The sequence below is a fragment of the Toxorhynchites rutilus genome, chromosome 3, assembly GCF_029784135.1.
Source record: "Toxorhynchites rutilus septentrionalis strain SRP chromosome 3, ASM2978413v1, whole genome shotgun sequence".
Classification (NCBI taxonomy): Eukaryota; Metazoa; Arthropoda; class Insecta; order Diptera; family Culicidae; genus Toxorhynchites; species Toxorhynchites rutilus.
The window spans coordinates 27,851,487-27,875,810 of record NC_073746.1 but is presented as its reverse complement, the minus strand read 5'-3'; the positions used below and the strand labels follow the sequence as shown (position 1 = coordinate 27,875,810).

Below are 24,324 nucleotides of genomic sequence, written 5' to 3'. Positions count from 1 at the left end.
AGCGTCACAACTAACATGCCGGGTGTTCGGGTTCGATTCCCGTTCTGGTCGGGGGAATTTTTCGTCAAAGAAATTTCCTCCGACTTGCACTGTGATCACGCGTATTCTAGAGCTTGCCACTCAGAATGCATTCAAGGCGTGTTACTTGGCATAGAAATCTCAACTAAGTACTAATAAAAATGACGCAAGTAATACTACGTTGAGACGGCGAAGTTCCTCTAGGAACGTTAGTGCCATTGAAGAAGAAGAAGAAGAAGAAAGCAAAAACGGATGCACCTACCTTATGGTTTTTTTAGATTTTATGCAAAAAAAGAAGCTGAGATTTTCAACAAAATTTGGTTGACGGAAAAGAATCCTTTATTAAATAAAAGACGGGTGGGTAATGTCGGGGACATAACCGGAGTGACGTAGGACTATACAAAGGGGAAAGCTTTTGTTAAATATATATTTTAAATATATTGTTTTATTTTCTTCTCCTACGTGAATACCTACCTATCTACCTTAAAAATGGATTAGTTTACTGTTTACTCTTCATGAATATGTTGATGGTTCTGAAAAGAACCTTTGGTGTTGTGTTTTTGTTATCACTCGATATTCCCATCTTGTTCGGTTAAACCTTCCTGTTTAGCTATTGCGTTTGCCACTCGCCACAGCTTTCACAGTTGGAAAATTTCTTCCCACATGTTGTTCAGAAAATTACATTTGATGCGACGTGCCGGAGAAACACTTTGCCACTCACTGAAACTAATTGTTGCCTTGATGAGCGCCGAACCGAAGCTGCTCTGTTCATGATGCGGGTTTTCTGATTGTCGTGAGCAGCTTTGCAAGCCAATTCGAGCACTCCGACGGCCGAAACTCTATAATCGCTGTTGGGTATACTGGTGCTCCGGCACCAATCCGTTCGGCCTAGTTACCCTTGCGGAGCAATCAGTGAATGCGACCAACAGGGAACTGGGAACACGGTTCGAGTGAGACTTTGCCTTTCCCTAAACTTGTCCTCCTTTGTTACGTCCACGATGCCGATGCCGTACAACCACACGGGTTTACGGTTTGAAAGAAAATAAGAATTTTTTTTTTTTGGGTCCGCGTGTTTCATACTCTAGCGGTACACACTCACAGGATAGAGACAAATCGGCAGACTCAGCCAGAGGGGCGAGTCCAACGAGACGAACGAATGAGCGTTAAAAGGGAGCGATGGCAAAAAAATACATTCATTACGATTTGTTCGCTCGTTGGATTCACATGCAGGCTAAAAAGGGTCCTTTTCAGGATCACAAAATTATGTTCAATCTAAAGAGTTTATTGTTTTGTTATCACTCGATATCCCCATCTTGTTCGGCTAAATCTTGCTGTTTAGCGATTGCATTTGCCACTCGCCACAGCTTTCACAGTTGGAAAATTTCTTCCCATCCAGCTTTGTGACATGTTGTACAGTAAATTACATTCAATGGCACGTCGCATTACCACCACTCAGTATCGGATTGGAGGTAATTTTAACCTGTAATTGAACATTTGCGATGACAGTGGTACAGTGTCGACCTTCAATGTGAGGTCATAATTTGGACCCCGAACTCTATGTTTACAAAAATGTCCAACTAAATATGTCACATTACAGGTCCGTCCAATTAGCTAAATGTCGAGATAAGAGTAAATTACTGTACTTTCAATCTAGAAGCAATTTAAGAATTGGTGGAAATCAATAAGCTCAGAACAACTGCCAAATTCACATACTCATCATATCCTGGCAAACAAATTATGAAAAAATCAATTTGTGTTTTATTATTATTTTGGATATTGTTTTAGAAAGCATTGAACTGTATTTCCTAAACTCTTTTTTGGAAGGTTTAATGGCCCTGAAAAGCGCCTTGTTTTATGGAATGGTTCCAATTTAGAAAATTTAGTACTCGTGGTTTTGAAAAAAACCATTTCGAACGCCCTCGATGCCGCCTTGTTCTGGATTTGCCACCAAAGCAGTGCGTATAAAGAACAAACTTTTTTCTTCTGCTACCTGATGCCGTTTTGCGATTGCGTTTGCCACTCGCCACTCGCTGAAACTGCCTGTTGTCTTGATGTCCACCGAACCGAATGTGTTCTGTTCCGAATGCGGGTTTTCTTATCGTCGCGAGCAGCTTTACCAGCTAACTCGATCACTTCGGCGGCCGAAACTATATAACGCCGGCTAGGTGGACTGGTGCACTGGTACTAACGCGCTCGGCCTAGTTACCCTTGCGGGGAACTTCAGATCAACACGGTTCGAGCGGGATTTTGCCTTTCCCTTCACTTTTCCTCCTTTACCATGTCCAGACATGGCTGCTTGTGTTGGTTTGTTGATGTGTTGTGATGCGAACCGATGTGGTGTACGGTTTGAATGAGAATGATCGTTACGGAAGGAAGGAAGGAAGGAAGGAAGGAAGGAAGGAAGGTCTTGTATTATAGAGACTTTAAACTTTTGCAGTTCATTCGTCTCTAGCCTTGAGAAAGGCCCTTTGAAAACTCTACTCTACTCTATTATTCTACTCCAGCGCTACCACCTCCGCCCTCTTGCCTTGAGAAAGGCACTCGATCCCTCGCCGTCCAGCTCGTCCAGCAACGATTTTGTCCAGTCGGTGTCCACACAAAGAATGATCGTTACGGCAGCGGAGCGGGAATTTTTAAGCTGACTGGCTGGCTCGAGAATTACGCATGTGTGAGACTGCGACCAATGTTTCGTTCATTTTTCTCTTCTTCCTTTCCTATCGTGCTTCATTCTATTTCGCTGCTGCCGCTGGTTGCCCGTTTTGGTCGGTACGATTTGAGGAGCACAAAATGGACCATTCAAAAATGGGCACATAGTGCATTTTGACAATGCTTGATATTTCACAATTATTCAATTATTTATCTCAAGAAAAATGAAATGTTATTCGTAATGATAAATGCGTAGATATATTTCCTATCAATTGATGCAAAAACCTTTGCGATCTATTGAGAAATGCTCGAGTTAGAAGCGTTCCAAATCTTGCATTTTTTCCTACTTGTTCAGTGCCTAGATTTCCATTTCACCCCCTATATCTTCCGGTTAGACGTAGTCCTACGTCAAAAATCTTGTGAGGAGGAAGGAAATACCCCGGAAAGAAAACGAGGAAACGAGTTGGACGGCGTAAATTTTGATTTTTTCCCTTCACGGGAACATTCTGAATTGTGGATGTTTACAATCTTCGTGGGAAGCTTTTTGGACACATTTTCTACATCATGCGAAGGGATGTAGACTCGATACTCGAACGTAAAGTGCTTTTCGGTAATCTGAGTGAGTCATTTCTATTTTTAACATTCATATGTTATATCCTGTTTTCTCATATTCAACTTTTTGACCACATCCCTGACCGAAGCATTGGTATTTCACTTAAATGCTTTCACGGCATGCTTGTGATCCTCATCATTAGTAGAACATCCATTCTGACCGCATTTCTCCTTCCGTTCGATGATCAGAGTTTCGTAGTAACGTTGAATCACACGACCCACTGTTGTCTACACTGTTCCGAGTACGACACGATGTCCCGATGAAATAGTTGAGGATTTTCCAGGTACATACGCAATATCAATTCGAGACGTTACCTTTCGGGCGATGCCATTTGTTCTAATTTTCGAAAAACTGACAGCGATAAGAATACAGTGTAAACCATAAACTCTAAACTATTTCTACCCAAATTTTCAAGAGAAGATACCCAATAGGTAATTTTCTACGGCCTTTTTTCCGTGATGCAATTTGATGTGGAACACTCTTTATTTAAATTTCGACTTATTCTATTGTTAGTTTGAAGAGAACCGTTTGCTCGCGAAGGAAGAAAAAGAAGGTATAAGCATGAAAGTACAATCTCACACGAAGATCGATAGTTTTAAGGGAACCCTATCTAACCGGTCCAACACATCAGCGTTCATTTAAAGAGTTTCAATTCATCTACCATGACGTGAACCGGGAGGGAAGACCCAGGAAAAGTAACTCGAAACGATTCGGACCGCGTAAATTTTGATTTTTTTGCTTCATGGAAAATTATATCTAGTTGGCGATAGTCCAGAATGTTGACAATCCTCGTGGGAAGTCCTTTTGCTTTTCTCAATTCCTTTGCCCATTAATGTTTCGTACGTCAGACCTGCTGCGGATATCACTCCCACAATTTCTAAATCATAGAAAGGGGTGAAGACTCGATACTCGAACGTAAAGTGCTTGTCGGCAATCTTAATGAGTCATCTTTTTTTTACCATTCATATTTTATGTCTTTTTTCTCATATTCAACTCAAATCGAAAACCAGAACACTTCATCTTACTTTCTCGAGCGTTAAATGCTCATAGTAAAACATCAAATTTAAGGTGGTAGAATGCGACTTTCGATCAGCATGTGCCACGAGATATCTTCGTGGGTGTTGTAGCTGTAGAAACAGAAGCTGAGGAATTGGACGAGAATATTAAAATTACTTTTAGAACCGTCTACTGAATCGTCAATAGGTTGAACTTCGAAAGTTAGAATGAAAGATATAATTTTTGTAGCTATTTGAGACGAATTTCATGCCAACTCGTCTTAGAAGTTGGCAGCACCATCTCAAATAGCAGTGAAACGTTGTGGCATGGGTCATTTAAGCAACTTCAAATATTCGAAAAAGAATTAGACTACTTTTTGGAAAAAGACAATTTTTTTCTTAATTTTTAAAAAAAATTATAACTCAAAAACTATGATACCTAAAAAATTTTTGTCAAAAATTGAAATGTAGGAAATTATTTAAATTTTCACAAAAAAATGCCAAAATTTTTTTGAAAAAAAAAATTTCGCTGAAAAAAAACTTATTTAAAAAAATTAAATTTATTTTTCTCAAAAACGTATTTTTTTTAAATTCTCAAATATATATATATATATATATATATATATATATATATATATATATATATATATATATATATATATATATATATATATATATATATATATATATATATATATATATATATATATATATATATATATATATATATATATATATATATATATATATATATGAATAGCCCTTACAATTTCCAAAAAGTCGTCCATACATCGGAAGATGAGCACTTTTACAGGGAAAAAGTTTTTCGAACAACAACTTTTTCATGTTTTCTTTGAAAAAAATACAACTAACCCTAATTTTGTTGAAAGTCAAGATAGCGATATAGTGTATTCAACAAAGTTTTAGATCTTAAAACTTCTGTCTAAAACATCAACTTTTGATCTTTTATAGTTTTTAGAATATAAGTCATTTTTGTACCCTGAAAAAAATATGTTTTGCTCGTAACATTTTTGTGTGTAAATTCTTACGTTTGACATGTTCTTGACATGTTTCTGAGTAGAGAAAAGTTAGCAGAGCATGAAAATTGCGATAATCTATATATATAAAAATCTTGTGTCACGGTGTTTGTTACCGAACTCCTCCGAAACGGCTCGACCGATTTTGATTGAACATTGAACATCCATTCTACAAATACACAAGTAACATCAATTCATCTAAAGCAGGGAGCATCTCCGACGAGCTGGAAGCCTTTTTGAATGAGCACAATGAGTTATCGAAATTCTTCAAATCACATTTGCTCGGATTTCAAAATGACATTCACGATATTGCCATCAACCCTGATAAAAGATCAGCTGGAGAGCACGTGTGTAGATCCGAAGCACAAGCGCTGTTGGAATCATGATAGCACGGTGACACGAGAAATTTTATGCGAAGAAAAAACAATAATCTTGAATTGCGTTCATACGACCCTCGCTATGTTCTTCTTCAATGGCATTAACGTTCCCAAGGTTTTCCTTCTTAACGTAGTACTACTTGCGTCATTTTTATTAGTAAATAGTTGAGATTTCTATGAATGTATTGAATGTATTCTGGAGTGGCAAGCTCAAGAATACGCGTGACTACAGTGCAAGTCAGAAGGGTTTCTTTAACGAAAAATATCTTGCATAAACATTAGACCAACGAGACCCCGTCACAGATACTTAATTCATTATGAACATCATCTCTCATTTTGATTTAATATTTATGAACATGCGACGAAACAAACAGAGGGCGCGCTCGATGGATTTTTATGTTTATCATATGGTGATTTGACATGGTCAAGAAACGCCAATTCTAGATATCGTAAGCTGTGCCAACAATTTATGGTCGACATATACGCGAAGGTAGAGAGTGAACGACTGCAATTCTTACTACACAATCAACAAAAGCGGTGCGAGGAATAACACATTCACTTGCGAGACACTATCATGAGCAACGCCGACACAGCTTTAGTTATAGCCAGGCCAATGCGCAATGCATTGTCATGACATTGCGTGTGTGTGTTCAAACACAAAATGAAGTTCGATCGTATTCGTCCCCACATATTGTTGGTTGTATTCTGTTGAATGGAAAAAGCGCAATTTTGCATTCTGTTCAAGCTCAAGTCCAATCGAGTTGAGCAAATGTGACAACCTTGCCACGCAATTCGACGTAAACAACATTGGTCTCCATGTTCCATTTCTATGAAGCAAAAATAGTAATGGTTTTTCGGGTGGAATAAACACGCAAAATTTAGCATTAAAACACATGCAAAACAAATTTAGCATCCAAACGAAATCGAATAATAATTTTCATTCAAATTTCAACAATTTAGAATTATTTCCGGAATTATGCCGATCAGATAGAGAGTAAATTGAACCACAAATACGGATGACTCATTTTGACCATTGTTTCGCGACAAAGCGAACGAATTTAAGAGTGTAAATGTCGATTTCGATCGAATTGTAAAATCCGATCACTCATATGCATATATGAATATTGAGTTCTGCAAATCGGTGAAGAGTAATAAAAACATCCATGAATAAAGGAAGCAATATGGCTGTGTTTCAAACTTAGATTACCGATGTGAATACTCCTCGATTGAATGACAACGATAAAATAACGCGATTCCAAACAGGCCGATTAATCAGCTCCATTGAAGTTAGCTGGCGTATCGCTGTTTTCCATTTTATGAACGAGACCGAGCTGTTATAAACTAAGCCATGTTGAAAATCACATGCACGTATTTTCTAACAAGGAGACAGCAATAAATATTGATTTTCTATATTTCATTTTTTCTACTTTACGACAAACTTATATTAGTTTTTTCAGTTGACGTTTCACTTTTAAGAGATCAAACATGTCAGTTACGTTAATGAAATACACCAAGAAACATCATATAACCTTTCGTTCAAATCATTTAATTGGTTTTTTTATCGGTCATTCGATTTATTTTAAAGATCGTTAAAATATTCAAACACACTTACAATACATTAGTGTGTTTTATTCAACACCCAAAATATTCACTAGAAATAATTTATTTGGCAGAACATCGTTTGCCTGGTCAGCTAGTTTATACATAAAAATGTTACGATTTAAACATTAATAGTATTTTTTCAAAGAAAAAAAATGAAAAAGTTGTTGTTAGAATAACTCTTTCCATGTAAATGTGCCCATCGTCCGATGTATGGAAAACTTGTTGGAAATTTTAAGGGCTATTTATATCTTTTTTTTTCAGAATTTAAAAAGCATATGTTTTCGAGAAAAATGAATTTTAATTTTCAAAATATTTTTTTTTTCGATGATTTTTTTCCAATAAATTATTTGATAATTTTTAATGAAAACCAGAATAAATTCCTGAAAATTGAAATAATTTCCTACATTTCATCCTTTGACATGTGTTTCCGCAGTGGGATTTGAACGGTTTGCGCACTTGAAAAGTCGGACAGGAACTACGAGAACTGATTTTAACCACTACACTTTTTAATCACACGATTCAAAATGATATATATTTACGAAAACTTTTATTTGACTATGAATACATATACGTTTCAAGCGGTCCACTTTGGCCAACTAGTTACTTGTTTCCGTATTGATAGATATGGGAATTATGTACAAAAAGAGATTCATCTGAATTGATTTCTGTCTCTCTATCGAGATCAGTTTCTCTCCTATCTGAAACTTAATTATAGTAGATGCAGGCTGATTCTAGTGAGATGACTACATATAAGTTCACCACTGTTGTAGGGTTTTTTGATCATGAAAGTTTCGTTGCGAAAACTCTTAATATTCTAGGGTTGCTCCAACATATGCCGGCCCCTGTTGAAAGGATACACCTTTCAACCGACATATCTGCGACAAGTGCTGCTGGTGGGATGATGATGCTTCCTTATCCTCCGGAGACTGTTATTCGTCTGGTATTATCCCCACATCACGGTTGGGACATCGGACTCTGACGAGTTTTGTTCGGTTCGGCTGCCTTCCTATATTCCATGGTTGTGGTGACCTTCTTGAAGCGACGGAAATGCAGTTTTCGGGAATCCAGGGTTCATCTTGTTGTCATCGGGGTTGGGCGTACTCAATGGTGATCCATCGAAGCAGCCATGGGGGCGTTACATATGCCGGAGTAAAAAAATCCATTATTTTTTGAAAATTCAATTAATACAATACTTACAGGGTACGGAGGCTCAAAGGCCTCCGTTCGTTGCGCAGTACTGAGTACTGCGATGGAAGAACCTAGTGGTCATCTGAGCAGAGGCCGGGTACTTCAGTAGGCCCAGCTGTTTGTTGGATAGGCAGCACACATATCTTTGTGATACCTCGTTGGTACTCTCCTTCTGCTGTTCGGACGTCTACAACACGGATATTTCCATCGTCTCCATGGTAAATTTTGCTGACTCTCCCGTATCTCCATTTAAGAGGCGGCAGATTATCGTCCTTAAGAAGGACCATCGTTCCTATGGCGACGTTGTCTCGTATGCGAGTCCACTTGGTACGTGGATGAAGACCAGACAGGTAATCGATCGTCCAGCGTTTCCACAACCGCCGAAGAAGCTCTTGATTTCGTTGCCAACGATCGAGTCTGTTTTGGGGTACATCAGACAGATTGGGTTCCGGGAAGCAAGTGAGAGGACGATGGACGAGGAAATGACTTGGTGTCAAAACTTCCAAGTCATTGACTTCAGCCGTAAGTGGAGTCAGCGGTCGAGAATTCAAACAGGCTTCGATGCGGGCCAGCAGGGTGACGAATTCGTCCTGGGATAGGATCGAGTTTCCTAGGGTTCGACGGAAGTGCTGCTTGAAGGACTTCACCGCTGCTTCCCATAGCCCACCGAAATTTGGGCTGCGTGGCGGAATGAATTTAAAGGATATCCCGTCATCAGCACAACGGTTGACTATTTCTCTTTGATGTTGTTGAGAACGAAACTGCTTGGCTAATTCTTTTAGTTCCCTCACAGCACCCTTGAAGTTCTTGGCATTGTCGCATTCTATGAGGTTCGGTTTTCCTCTTCGGGCGACAAATCGATGCAGCGCTGCTATGAACGCTTGAGTGGAGAGATCGTAGACTAGCTCCACATGAACTGCCTTGGTGACAAGGCAAACAAAGATGGCTACGTAGCATTTTATTGGTGGAGCCCTGCTGGCTTTGCGATACTGGAACGGTCCACAAAAATCCACTCCAGTATTGAGGAAGGGTAACGTTGGAGTAACTCGTTCTGAAGGCAGATCTCCCATGATCTGATCGAGGGTACGAGGACGACAGCGAAAACAGTTTACACATGAGTACACTACGCTTCGTGCTAAATTTCGAATGCGAAGTGGCCAGATTTTTTCCCGGACACATGCTACAAGCAGCTGAGGACCGGCGTGAAGATTTTTCAGGTGATAGTAGGTCACAATAGACGTAGTTAGTGGATGTCGTGCAGGTAGGATTATCGGATGTTTAGTGTCTTCGGATATGGCCGCATGCCTGAGTCGGCCACGAAGTCTTGGAATGCCGTTGATCAGAATTGGTGCAAGTGTTCGTAGATCAGAGTGTGAGTCAACCTGGCCATTTTTAGCCACAGCAGCGATATCCTTGCTGAAAGACTCGAGTTGTGCCAGTCGAACTAGGTTGTTGGAGGCTTCCGCAAGTTCTGAAGCTTGTGGGAAACCATATCGTCGATTTGAGCGATTGATAAGTTTGCTGTTATGAATGAAGCGACGAAGAAATGCAATGAGACGAACAAGCGCCGGAAACGACGATCGTAAGAAAAAGATTTCATTCGGAGGGTGCACCCGCACTGGCAGAGAAACTGTCCTTTCTTCCAGCATTTCTGACGGCAATTCGACGGAAGTTGGTGGAATTAGAGGTGGCCAAAAACGCGATGGTTGGCTGAGCCAGGGTGGACCATTCCACCAGGATGCGGTTTCTTGCAATTGTGCTGGCCGCATACCACGGGAAATTATGTCTGCAGGATTTTCGATGCCTGGAACGTGCGCCCAAATACCGCTTTGTGTGAGATTCTGCAGAGGCGTCAAAGACCACCCGTAATTTGGTGGTTGTACTATCCACCTTCTCTACTCCATGATGAGGTAAGTAGTAAGACGGAAATGTGTTATCCGTGTCGTCGATCTCACGCATGTGATTGAGTTGCAAATATTCAGCAACAAATGAAGTGTACGCTTCTTTGAGTGGGAGGTTCGCATCAAGTCTGCGTTCAAGGGCAAGGAACCTTCGAGTGGCTATTTCCTCGGAACTCCCGAGTTGAGACAATATATCTGGGCGTTTCGGTAAGGTAACGACAAATCTTCCAGATTCGTCACGAAAGGTGTTAGCAACAAAATGCTCGCAGAAAGTTCCATCTGGGGATCGTATACTATTGAACCAACAAGATTCTATTTCCCAGAAGCGAGAAATTGGATCATCGACTGATTCTGCGCTGCACACGTGAGCTAACTTGTGTTGGGTACGAGGGTGGTGAGCTCCTATTTTTCCGGATGCTACCCATCCGAAAACAGTATTTTGAAGAAGTGGCTTCTCAGGGCCCAGTTTTATTAATCCTTCAAGAAGAATATCGAAATATAGTTCCATTCCCAGAAGCAAATCTATTGGCCCTGGCGCATAGAACATTGGATCAGCCAGTATGACTTCGGATGGAATATTCCAAGTTGACGAATCAACAGGGTTCACTGGAAGCTCACGAGTGATTTTCTTCAATATTTGACAAGATTCCTCAACCGTAAATTTCGTACAATGAGATCCTATCCGAACGTCAACAGCATGATACGACACGACGAGAGTGTTTCCAACTCCACCAATTTCTTGGCGATTTGGATAGCGACGAAGCTTTAATTTCTGGACCATGTTTTCAGTAATTAAGCACAACTGCGACGCAGGATCCAACAGTGCCCTGGCCCACAGGGCGTCTCCACCAGAACCGAAAACCTTGATGATTGCGGTTTGCAGCAGAACTGTAGCAGGCATTCTTTGACTGCTACCAACGAGAGTGGTGGACACGAGGCTAGTTTGGGTCGAGGTTGAAGGCAATTGAGATTCTGTCGACGATGATAACCGTGGTTGTGACGGTTGGTTTGATAGGTTGGACTGATCAATTTGATGCGATGGCGAAGTGGGCAAAACAGCAGTGGTGTTTGGTTTCGATTGAGTGGACAAGCGATCTTGCGATGGGTGGTGGAGCATAGTGTGATGCTTTTGGTTGCATACTCTGCAAGAACCAGAAGAACAATTTCTGAGTAGGTGGGAGGAGGAAAAACAGTTGATGCACAGATTTTTCTTTTTCACCTGTTCGAAGCGTTGGGCTACCGACAATTTCTGGAATGATTCGCACTTGAATGGCGAATGCGGTGATTTCAAACAAAAAGGGCATGAGCCAGGTGATGATGTGGTATTGGTAGTTGTGTGGACTGTATTTATCTTAGATTTCTGTGATCTATTTGAATCGAATCTGACTGGATCGACCGAACGTGACTTCGACAATGTCAAAGATTGTAACACTGTAAGCTGTGTGCGAAGGAATGTTATTATATCATTGTATTTGGGAACTTCCGTGGATTTGTGTTGAATTTCCCATTGCTTCAACGTCGACGCATCTAGGCGACTACAAATCATATGTGCCAGCAACACACTCCAACCGTCCGTTAGAATGCCTATCTTCTCGATCATGCACAGATTCCGCTCGAAATCGTCAACTAAATGCATTAGTGATTCGTAACATTCCTTTTTTATTGGTTCAATCGAAAAAAGACTATCAATATAGGTTTTTACAATCAACTTTTTATTGTCGAATCGCTTTTCCAGCAGTGCCCAAGCAACAGTATAATTTGCGGCTGTGTGTTCGACGGATTCGATAACTTTCCTGGCATCTTTAGAAAGAGATGCAACGAGATACGACAGTTTGTCTATTGGCGACAGTTGGGGATTCGAGTCTATGAGTGATTTAAAAGTGTCCCGGAAGGTTATCCATTCTGAAACACATCCGTCAAAGGTTGGTAGTTTAACTTCGGGAAGCATAATGCGCGAAAAAGAGTGGTCTGTTGAAGTTGTACTACCAATAGAAGTGGTAGGGAAATTTATTTGTAACCTTTTTATTTCTCTCTTCAGAAAGCTAACCACTCGCACATAATCTTTTTCAAATGCACGTCGAACAAGACGATTTGTTTCTTCTACGACACTTGTTGTTTCTGCATCCTTCACATCTTTTTCGGACCTATCGGCTACATCTATACACATTTCAATTTTTAACCGATTCGCCTGAAATTCAGTATAAAAACATTGTAATATCTCAGCTTGTTGCTTCCATCCCTCAAGTTGTTCACTGTCGCGGTCAGCTTCGAAGTTTTCCATAAAATCTTTTAGATTTTCCATGGTGTCGAGATAAAAATGTTCTTGACGAGTAAGTTCTCTCAAATTCAGTGCCATTTTTCACGAATCTGCAACCGTTTACGAAATCTACTCAACTCCTCACCTACGTTCACCAGAATTTACCACTAAGCAATAAGCGAACCAGAGCACAAGCTACCAACCAACAACTCAATCAGGATGAAAGCAAACAAGCCAATCGAAGCTAGTAGTGTTCTCGATAAGAATAGTGTTTGAACACACGGGTACTCACAATGCCAACCACAGTGTAGAAATTTGCTGCTTTTGATCGGCCAATGACCCAAGCCAAGCCGTCGTGCCACTCTCGCCTGATAAAGAACACTCTAACTGCGGATGAGTTGGCTCTCCACTGAAAGCGGCCGATAACACGCCAACGACACTAATCGGAGATCGAAGTCGAACAACATTCGATCTTTCGCGCACTGTAATTATTCTACTTCAGTCTTCTGTTCACTTGCAGCAACGAGCGTTAGATTTTCACTTTGCGTATGGGCCAGCGAGTCCAGTCCAGAGTCAACTATTGCACTGAACACTGATGTCCGATTGATGTCCGAGTTTTTCACAGTATCACAAAGCACTTTACGATCACTTAATCCGGTTCGAAGGACCAAAAGTGTTTCCGCAGTGGGATTTGAACGGTTTGCGCACTTGAAAAGTCGGACAGGAACTACGAGAACTGATTATAACCACTACACTTTTTAATCACACGATTCAAAATGATATATATTTACGAAAACTTTTATTTGACTATGAATACATATACGTTTCAAGCGGTCCACTTTGGCCAACTAGTTACTTGTTTCCGTATTGATAGATATGGGAATTATGTACAAAAAGAGATTCATCTGAATTGATTTCTGTCTCTCTATCGAGATCAGTTTCTCTCCTATCTGAAGCTTAATTATAGCAGATGCAAGCTGATTCTAGTGAGATGACTACATATAAGTTCACCACTGTTGTAGGGTTTTTTGATCATGAAAGTTTCGTTGCGAAAACTCTTAATATTCTAGGGTTGCTCCAACAACATGAATTTTTTAGGTATCATAGTTTTTAAGTTATAAATTTTTGTAAAAAAATTAAGAAAAAAATTGGCTTTTTCCAAAAAGTAGTCGAATTATTTTTCGAATATTTCAATTATGCAAAGTTGCTTAAATGACCCATGTCTTTACACCCCCAACGTTCCACTGCTATCTGAGATGGTGCTGCCAACGGCCAGTCGAGTTGGCATGAGATTCGTCTTAAAAAAACATTGTAATCACCAAATAAGTGTTGACGGGCATACGTCAAAATTAAGGCGATCCTTCCATTAGTAAAATTCGAATAACACTTTGTGAGTGCAGCGTTAATGTTTATAGTGGGATCATCGGGTTCAAATTTCGTTATGGTCATGGATATTTTCGAATCTAGTTATACTTTTGAATTTTCAATTCAAAGAACAAGATGTAAGTTTGCTCAACATGACTGTGTATGGCAAGGAAATTTGAAGTAGGTATTGCTCCAGGCTATGCATTGCATTAATTTTCCTAAGGAATAAATCTCATAAAAATTAATGCAATACATGAGCAAATACTACGAAACAAAAACTTCTGAAAGTGTTCGTGTTCTCGTTCGTGTTCTGTAACGATTGAACATTCTCAAGAAGGGTTCAATTTGACCGCTATTTGTTCATGCAAAAAATCCAACCCGTTGCATGCAATGATCTCTCCAGGATTCATTATCCATTATTCATCTATTAAAACGAGCGCTCTCTACTGGTAAAATCCGTTCTTCGCATTCGATAAATGATAACAATCGGCATACTTGTTTGAAGACGATACACCCAAAGAATTTAAATTACACTCTTACTCTTTCAAACCCGTAGTGCTTGACGACCCTGTTAGATGTTAGAATGTACATTCTTATAGTTGTATAACACGATGTGAAGACAATTTCCTACCCCGATATTGATAGTGAATATCTTCTAAGTTACATTCCCCCCAAATCTCCTGCACGTTTCAATAATATCCATTGATTATCATGTGTGAATATAACTCCTTCTTTTTTCTCGACGAAATGATTATTGTGCCACATTCCCGAAAATGTATCTCTCAATGTGAATGTGTGTGTATATATACCAATATATTCGCCTTTTTCCAAACGATGTGCTGTCCTGTCCTGTCTGCTGACTCGGTGCCAAATCCAATTTCGTACCCCGATGCCACCGAATCATCATCGTCATCGTCACCAGAATGTATCGATGTCCAGCGCACACGGATCTTCCACCGCCACCCCCACCTCCCAACGTTAGCCTTATCGATGGCGTCGCAGGTGGACCTCCGAGGTTTGTTCCATTATCAACCAACCAACCCTCTTTCCGAAAAGCTGTGTGAAGAAGTTGTATGTGTTTTCATGTTGGTGTGTGTGCGTGTGTGATTATGTGTGTATACTAGAAACGCTTTTCACAGGGCTTTAGATGGTGTTTCACATGTTAAGCGATACAGATAAAAGCCAAAAATATGAAAATGAAACTTCAATGTACGAGAGCGGATAGCCACAGCGATGGAAATGGAGATTAAGTGATCATGGGCAAACGTTAATTTAACAACTCAAATGATGTAATTTTAGATCACCTCTGCAATAAACATTTCGCTGGAAATGTACCTTGTCCCTACCAGGTTCGGCCACTCAGTTTCGGAATGTAAATTAATCAAATTGCTCAATGACCCAATTTTATCACACCAACGCAAAGCTAGCAGCAAAAAACAAAGAATGTCGAGAGCGAAAGCATTTGGCAGCCTTTCTCGGCGGCATGAAACCACTTGAAGGTACTTTTCCGCCTTGCTAAGTCCCGGAGTTATGGTGATAAATATTCATGCGAAGAATTCGGGTGTTTCCTGCGCCTGCCGTCTATCACAACTTTTATTCTTCACATCTCCCCCACTCCGTGAGTGTCGTGTCTCCGAAAGAAAAATCAAACAAGTGAGAAAATGAATAAATCATTAACATCACGAGGCGGTTGATATCGCTGTTGTTGACTTTGTACGTTAGTTGGATGGGAGGATTAAGCTAGTGGGACTGGTTTGTTTCCTATTTGTATCCAAGAATTGAATTTCTATTAATTTTTCGACAAAAACATGGGTGATGTAACTCTTTGAAACATTTAGTAGAAACAGCAGTAGCAAAAAAAAATTCAACACAGTAGCAAAATAGAAACTGAGGTTGGCCAGGATGAGCACAATATTTGTAGTGCTTTTACTGCCAGCCGATGGCAACCATCAACTGCTGGCCAACCTTGACTGAGATGGACTTTCAAGCAAACTATTGAAATTCCTAATATTTTTTTTAAATATGGGCACCTAAAGTCTGCTTCAGTTATAATTGAGTCGCATGAAGCATGAAATTTCCCAGCATAGAAATAACGTACAAAAAGGGAAGGATGTTATTTTGTAGGTTGTTTAATTAAAAGTTCATGAATACATGTAAAATTTTTCGTCAGCTCTTCGGATGAATTTTCGAACTTTTGGTGTGATACCACCCATCATTTTCTACACAGTAATGCTGGTAACCGTATTTACTATCTTGTTCTACCACTTTTCCATTTGAGCTAGTTTTTTGATAGTTTTGTCACATTTCTTCAGCATGCCTGGGATAATTTCCCAAAATCCCTATAAGAGCAGGTGATGATCTTGCTGCTTTGTGCCATTGCACAATGGTCCAGGAGATGCATTTAAGTGGAAATTAGCATTTATAGCTTGACAGTTATTCTCTAGACAAAAACTGTCTTAGATAAAGTTGTTACTCATGATAGAGAGCTCGTTTTTATGTTGTCAAAAATAGGGTGACCAAAATTGTCGATGAAATAAAAAATCTAACTTTCTCATTTATAATCTAACTTTCTTATCTTTATAGATAGAGGTAAACATAGTTCGACAATGTTGTAGCTCCAATTATTTGAGACATCTTTGCAGAACAAAGTTTTTCTCTATCTCTTGAAATAACCGATATAACGCCTTTTTTCTAAGTTACGTTAGGGTCACCATGAAAAAAACTGTTTTTTTGCTCTAACTTTTATATTTCAAGTTCTACATGCAAACTGTCTTCGAAAGACTTTTAGAGCTTACTAATACAAACATTTTTCGATGCAGAACTTGTCGATATCTCAACTTTACTTGAAGTTATTGGTATTTCTTCCCAAAAAACTTGCTCTGCATCGCAAAATGTTGGTATTGATAAGCTCTAAAAGTAGTACGAAGACCATTTTGATGTAAAATTTTAAATATAAAAGTTAGAGTAAAAAAAAACGTTTTTTCATAGTTACCCTAATGCAACTCAGATAGAAGGCGCTAAAAACAACTTTGTGGGAGATATTTATTGTTTAGACAAAAACTGTCTTAGACAAAGTTGTTACATATGATAGAACGCTCATTTTTATGTTATCAAAAACAGGGTGACCAAAATTATCGATGAAATGAAAAATCTAACTTTCTTATCTTTATAGATAGCGATAAACATAGTTCAATAATGTTGTAGCCCCAATTTTTCTAAACAACTTTGTAGAACGAAGCTTGTTTCTATCCTTCAAAATAATCGATTTAACGCTGTTTTCTAAGTTGAATTAGGGTGACCATGAAAAAACGTGTTTTTTCTGCTTTAACTTTTATATTTCAAATTCTACATCAAAACTGTCTTCGTACGACTTTCATGATTTCAATTTTAATTTACTCAAACACAAAAAATAACATAGTTTTGAAAATCACACATCATGTAGAGTGAAATATGCTCTTTCAAATGCCGCCAATAAACTTTGTTTACGTTTGCCTCAGAAAGAATGACAAACAAATGAAAAGCGCATGTTTTTTTGGGAAGAATAATCAATAACTTTAAGTAAAATTGAGATATCGACATGTTCTGCATCGAGAAATGTTTGTATTAGTAAGCTTTAAAAGTCTTTCGAAACAGTTTGCAATTACGATGTGAAATATAGAAGTTAGAGCAAAAAAACAGTTTTTTTCTTGGTGACCCTTAGTAACTTAGAAAAAAAGCGTTATATCGGTTATTTCAAGAGATAGAGAAAATCTTTGTTCTACAAAGATGTCTCAAATAGCTAGGACTACAACATTGTCGAACTATGTTTACCTCTATCTATAAAGATGAGAAAGTTAGATTTTTTATTTCATCTAAAATTTGGGTCACCCTATTTTTGACAACATAAAAGTGAGCGCACTATCATGAGTAATGTTTTGATCAATAAATCTGGAAAATGCTGAAGGGAAAAGTGCTCACGGAGAGAAAAGTAAGACAAATCGATGCATTTCACCAAGAAAATGTTGGTATCAGAAAAATTTCTCGTCGGATTGGACGATCCCATAAAGTAGTGTTCAATTATTTGACGAATCCTCAAGGATATGGTAAGAAGGAGAGAGCTCCACGTAAATCGAAGCTCTCTGACCGGGATAAGCGGGAAATAGCTAGAACAGCTTCGAATACCTCAAAATCGCTTCTGCAAATAAAACAATATTTCAATTGAAATGTTACTCAGGTGACAATTCGTCAAGTTTTGGTAAAAAATCCTCACATAAAGAGGGTTTGAAACGTTAAAGCTCCTCATCTTAGACCATCTCACATCGGAAGGCGTCTGAGTTTTGCCAAAGCTCACATGAACCGACAGTGGGACATGGTATGTTGTGACAAAGAATATTTCCAAAAGAATGCATTTTGCTATATACCATAACGAAAACTTCTTCAATGTATAGGTTATCTTCACTGACGAAAAAAAAGTTCAATTAGGATGGTCCTGATGGTTTCAAAGGGTTCTGGCGTGATTTACGGAAGAAGGGAACAGTATTTTTCAACCAGGAATTTTGGTGGAGGCTCCTGCATTGGTTTGGGTGGGATTCTGTGCAACCGGAAAGCTCAAGATAGCTTTCACATCATTACATACATGCTCTGGAATCCTCTCTCCTATCGTTTTTAAGTGGATATCGTCACAAAAAATTCATATATCATATCAGCAAGGTAACTAAGCAATGGACCAAAAAGTTAATTTTTTGGACTGGTTGGCTCGCTCTCCAGATTTGATTCCTGTTGAAAATCTTAGGGGGATCCTTGTACGTAGAATCTACACTGAGGGAAAACAGTACACCACGACTGAAGAGCTCAAGGTCTCAATTTCGGAAACATGGAAAAAATATCGAGAAAATCGTTCAGCAGCATTTGGTAAACAGTATTCAAACACGAATCTCCAGGTTATAAGCCGAATTGGCAAGGTTGACAATTATTCAGCCGATCGTTTTGAATTTTTCATTGATAATACTTATGAATTTTGAAATGGTCTTATAGAAACTGGACAGCTGAAATTATCATATTAAGGCTTAATAAATAAACAAACAACTCTTTTGAACGAAATTGACGTTAAATATACTTTATTCTAAGCATTCAATGTATGGATATATCTTGTATCTTGTTGAAATTATAACTGTTTGTGTTGCAACGAAATAGAATCAGGGTGGTCTTATAGAAGTAGTACAGAGTGTATATGGGACGAAATTCCGATCAATTTGGTGGATTGATAATTTTTCCAATGAAGTCAATCTTCTACTTATTATACCAGTTGACGACCATACGGGTGTAATGGCAGCTTTCCAAGTCAGGCCAGAACTTCACCGGACCTTTGAGCGATCGAAAGAATGGCCAAATGGTGTTTTGATGACTCTCCTCCTTGTAATTTTCCCATTCATTGATGCCCCAGTGATTAAGACCTTTGTCTTCTCTCCACAATTACAGATCCCTTGTCAAATCATTAAACCTATGGACAAACTTATCTGCGTAAACGAATTTGAACCTACCCACACCAGCAGTACTATGCAAAAAATAATGGGTGGTATCATACGAAAAGTTTGAAAATTTATCCGAACAGCTGATGATTTCAGTATATGTAAAGCTCCACTCGCGTCCGATCGCTAGCTGGATGCTAATGAATCGTGAATGCTGTGATCAAAAATCGCGAATTGATTGTTTATAGTCATTATATTGAAAACGGGCGGGGCTTGAATTGCAACATTTTCGATATCCACATCGTCCGTAGGAAGAACGCTGCATTTTCATTTCGAGAGAACGATTCACGTGAGCCGGATTCGCAGTGGTTTATGAATAATATGCCTTTCTGATACATTAGTTGATCGTTATTAACAGCACGGATAAGTAAGCACACAAATGGGCTGAACAAATGTATAGGAAAATTGGAATACTTCCGATTTTCTATAATTTCAACCATTTATGAAATAGGGAATGGTAATGTAGGGCATATCAAACAAATCTAAGATAATTTTCGATACGGTTGGTATATAGATCATCAAAATATGGTCGCAGACGTCGCAAAAAACGTAATCCTAAGTCAAAAAACAGGTAACGATTTCTTAGATTTTCACGATTGTTACTCATATAATATGGTTCAAAATAATAAAAACAACACCAGGAGGGCCAACCAGAAAGGTACAGAGGGCCGCTTATTGAATAGAGCTTGTCTAACGGATTGTTTTGTCCATGTATGGTTCGGTAACCAGACATGGCCAGGAGTCGGTGATGATGATGTAGCTGTAGGGATGGCGCGTTCAGGCTAACGTTTAACTATAACGTTTAACTATGATTTTCAATAATCAGAGTGAGTGAGAATAAAAATCAAGAAGAAATCAGGATAGCTCTCATATTGGCTTGTCCGAAAAGTTCGTGTCGAATGTTGGGAAAACATAAGCATCATTTTTATAGGCAAACATACATTTATTCAATTTATATACACAGTTTTGTTTCATAATCTTTCGCCACGCAGCTCGAAAATTAGGAGAAATCAGGGTAAAATCGATCCCCTAAGGATTTCCACGTATTCCCAAGATCTACCATGAGTCTTCGACTCCAAATCGTTACAGAACCTCTCTTCAATTATTTATGAACCATTCTATAGTATCTGTTGATCATATTTTGAGTAGAACTCGAATTTTGATAGAATACAAAAATTGATGTTATCAGGTGAAACAAATGGGAGTGCGGGTGAGATCGACACCCTGTCTGGTAAAACCGACAAATTTTAAAAAAAAGATGAAAACTTGCTACAATAATTTCAAATTATTAAGAGGTTATCTATATACTATGTGGACACTTTAAGATCCCTCCTCGAGTGAACATCCACGTGAAATGTGCCGACGAATGTTGAACGAAGAGATACCATGAGCTCTGTCAGGCTTTTTTTGTTGACATGCACGATTCAACGTTGGTTTTCGCTGTTTTATCAGTTCAGCTCAACCGTTTTATCTTCCGAATATAAACACGAGGCATCTGCAAAAAGTAAGAACGCATTTTTTCTGTCTGTGAAACAGAAACCAGGTGTCGGTCTTACCCTGACTGCAGGTGTCGGTGTTACCCCAAATGGACTCGAAATTTCATGTTTTCGACCATTGATAAGCAACAACACCACCTACCGTCTCACAAACTACACTGAACAATGATCTACGATGAATTAAGCTCATAAAAGCAGTCTTCCATTGTAACCAAACGTTGGGTTACAATAATGAATTTGGTGGGAAAGCCAACCGTGGGTTTGGACTTCACCGATATTGTACAAAAAAATGTAAAATATTTGTTTGTTCTGTCTTGTCATTTGAGAAATTTACAGTTCATGTCCACATCTTGTATTTGACTTAATGTTATTTCTCATATGACAATAAAAAAAAAGTAGTATTGGGAGTCTGTGATTAACTGTCGTAGAAAAGATGACGTATGAGTCCAATTTTTGCAATAAACCAAAAAAAAAACAGTTAATCGCAGACCCCCAGGTTGGTGTTTCACAATAGATTATCTTTTCGTTAGTTAGTTTTTTTTGTATTTATTTATTTAGTAGTAGGGAAGAAAGATATTTATTTATTTATTTACTTATTTATATATTTATTTACTTATTTATTTATTTATTTATACATTCAAAGTTCATTTACAATTGCGTGTTTGGTTTATTCAGTTCATTGTTTATTTATTCATTTATATGCGGAAAGCAAGTGCTAGGTTTAATTGTCCAGGTATAGCATGCTACCTTTAATGTTTATTTATTAGTCGTGACACCAACCGAAACCAATAGTATTAGGTTGTGTTTGTATTGTCGGAGTAACCATCGTGTGTCTCATCGTCGTCGCAGCGAAAGAGGGATAGGGCGTCGGCATTGGAAACAGGCCTTAATGGAAAAGTACCAGGGAACCTGAATAAGGTCAAAAGCTTGAATAGTTTGAAAGAATAGAAAAAGCGAGCAATGAATTTGGAAAGAAAAAAAAATTGAGAGGAGAAAATGAAAGAGAATCTAGAAGTCTTCGCGAAGATCTGGTCACGGACGGACGCAGTTGCTATTACTGCGAAAATTAACTAAAAGTTATCCCTAAATTTAAAAGGGTTTAAGTCCTCCGTGTGTGAACTAGCCACGTAAAAAGGCTAGTTCACAGAGAAATTCAACTGATTCCGGTTCCCGGTTCCACGGTATTTACCGTGTGTGTTCGCGAGACAGTGAGTGCGAGCAATTTAGCCAACTCGACCATCTGGCTAACCAGTGTCGCCGGCGGACATAATATACGGCCGTGCCACGTGAGAAGTTTGTTCCCGTCTTGTGATCGTCATCCAGTATCCTGTCCAGCCGAAGCCGCCCCGTTCCCGTCATCAGTTCCAGCCAAGAAGATCCCGGAAGTGCACCAACGCAGCGAACGGCCGCAACGAACCGGTGAGCTCGAGCCAAATTGAAACCAAAAAAAAAATTATAATAAAAAAACAGTACATGTACAGAATTTATATAATACGTTTAATTATTGTGTGGCCTTCCAAACCGCGATGTTCTTTGTTTGTTAGGTTTTACGTAGCAAGTCTTGTTTTCCGCCGACGATAAAAAGTGTTGTAATTGTGCTTTTCCACCATTTTGTTCCGTGTTCCGCGTCGCGAGTTATTGTTCGAAGTTTCCCCAGAGATCCCTCAACAGACGACCCAAGCTGCGTCGAAAGAACCAGCTAAACCAAGTATAAAACTATCACCATGTTTCACAAAAAACACTGCGTCCGGAATAAACATGTCCACGCTGCTGTTCACAGTTTTGTGTTTGAGTACAAACATGATTTTTTCGTACCTATGTTAGAAAATGTGACATGTTTGTATTCGTGGTTTGTTTGGACATACGATGTTGAATCCCAATGTTTCACATGATGTTCGAACATGGTGTACAGTTTCTGCTCACTCACACATCCATACACGATGGATGGTATTCAGACGGATTGCTATATCAAAGCAACCGTCGAACTCTCCCCTATCAAGTGCGAATGTGTTGAATGAACGTTTTCAGCGGTGAGCGTTCCCCGTGAACACTGTTGTTTAATTACGGGGCGATGGATATCTAATGTATAGGACGAAAAAAAGCCGAAATGTCATATGACATTTTTAGTTCGACAGTTGTTTGACTGTTCATTTTATGATGTTCATTAATGACACAGCACATACGTCTCCATGAACAGTCATACGATGGTGACCATTAGCAACACTGACCACACCACCACCACTCAACGCGTGGTGTGTTGGTATGTTGACATGGAAAAAATGCTTTCCTTTCATGACAATGGGTGCTTCATCAAAAATATTGGGCAAATAAAATAAACCTCTTTTTCTGTTCTTAATAAAATAAACATCGATTGATATGAGAGTTTTTCACATTTGATATCATTATTTAGTGCACGCATCAATTTATATATTAAATTCATGTAACATTCGCTATTATTAGCTATTTGAACAAGTACTAAAATTGAATTGTTCAGCAGTTTTTCCTTCATTCAGTTTGTGATAACATCGAGAAATTAATGGTGTGTTTTAGCCGCTGAAATTTCTCTGCTGGTTCTGCTATGTGCCGCTGAAGGTTGCATCTAAAATTAATTTTTGAGTATTTATTTTTTTGGTCAGCATTTGTACGACGTCGCCCGCTATGCAGTCGGCTCCCCAGACTTTAATTGCCAACATGCATGCAAAAAAAAAATAGAAAGCTTCTTTCTATTCAGAGAATGTTTTCTTTGAACGAAACCAAGGATTATTTAATCAGACTTGAACGATCTATAAACTTTTACTTAGTCGCGGCAATACATACACACACTCTTTACAGATACACGGGCCGAAGGTTGTGCAGTCCACTGATGATTCAACAAGAGCCAAAGGTTGTACTGCTCATGACAACTCTACACGAGCTGATGATTGCGCCGGCTAGTGATCATTCTATCCTGGATTTCTCGAGTCGAAAAAGACGCACCACGCTAGATATAGGGTGCAGACTAGGGGGTCGTTGTTGATTAACGGTCAGCTGCATCCCAATAGGAAGTATCCCATGTCAGGCACACGTACAGAGCACTGAAGACTGCAACATCTCAATTATGAGAACACTTGTAATACTAACCTCGAGCCAACCGCGAGTAATCGGTTACATATTACTAACATAGTTGTAAGCAAACATTGTCAAAATATTGAACTCCCGGCCCCGTTAGGCTGACGCCATATGAGCCTTAATAAAAATAGCCTCTTAGTTCGTGCAATTTTTGAAATGCGAACTAAATTTCAAGTTCGTTTCTGTGAAAAAGTATTCTACGAATAAATGTTTT

General features: G+C 38.9%; 1 protein-coding gene across 11 annotated transcripts in view; it reads left to right on the top strand.

Moving 5' to 3' along the window:
- The window catches only part of LOC129777510 (histone-lysine N-methyltransferase 2D), a 578,056-nt gene that overhangs the window by 444,702 nt on the left and 109,030 nt on the right, over positions 1-24,324 (top strand). For 10 of the 11 annotated variants that reach the window (XM_055783812.1, XM_055783817.1, XM_055783814.1 and 7 more), the window contains one exon: positions 14,922-15,014. The exons of the other annotated variant lie outside the window; for it this stretch is intronic. In XM_055783812.1, the coding sequence (XP_055639787.1) occupies positions 14,922-15,014 (93 nt within the window). The remainder of the gene's footprint in view (positions 1-14,921; positions 15,015-24,324) is intronic. 11 annotated transcript variants of the gene reach the window in all.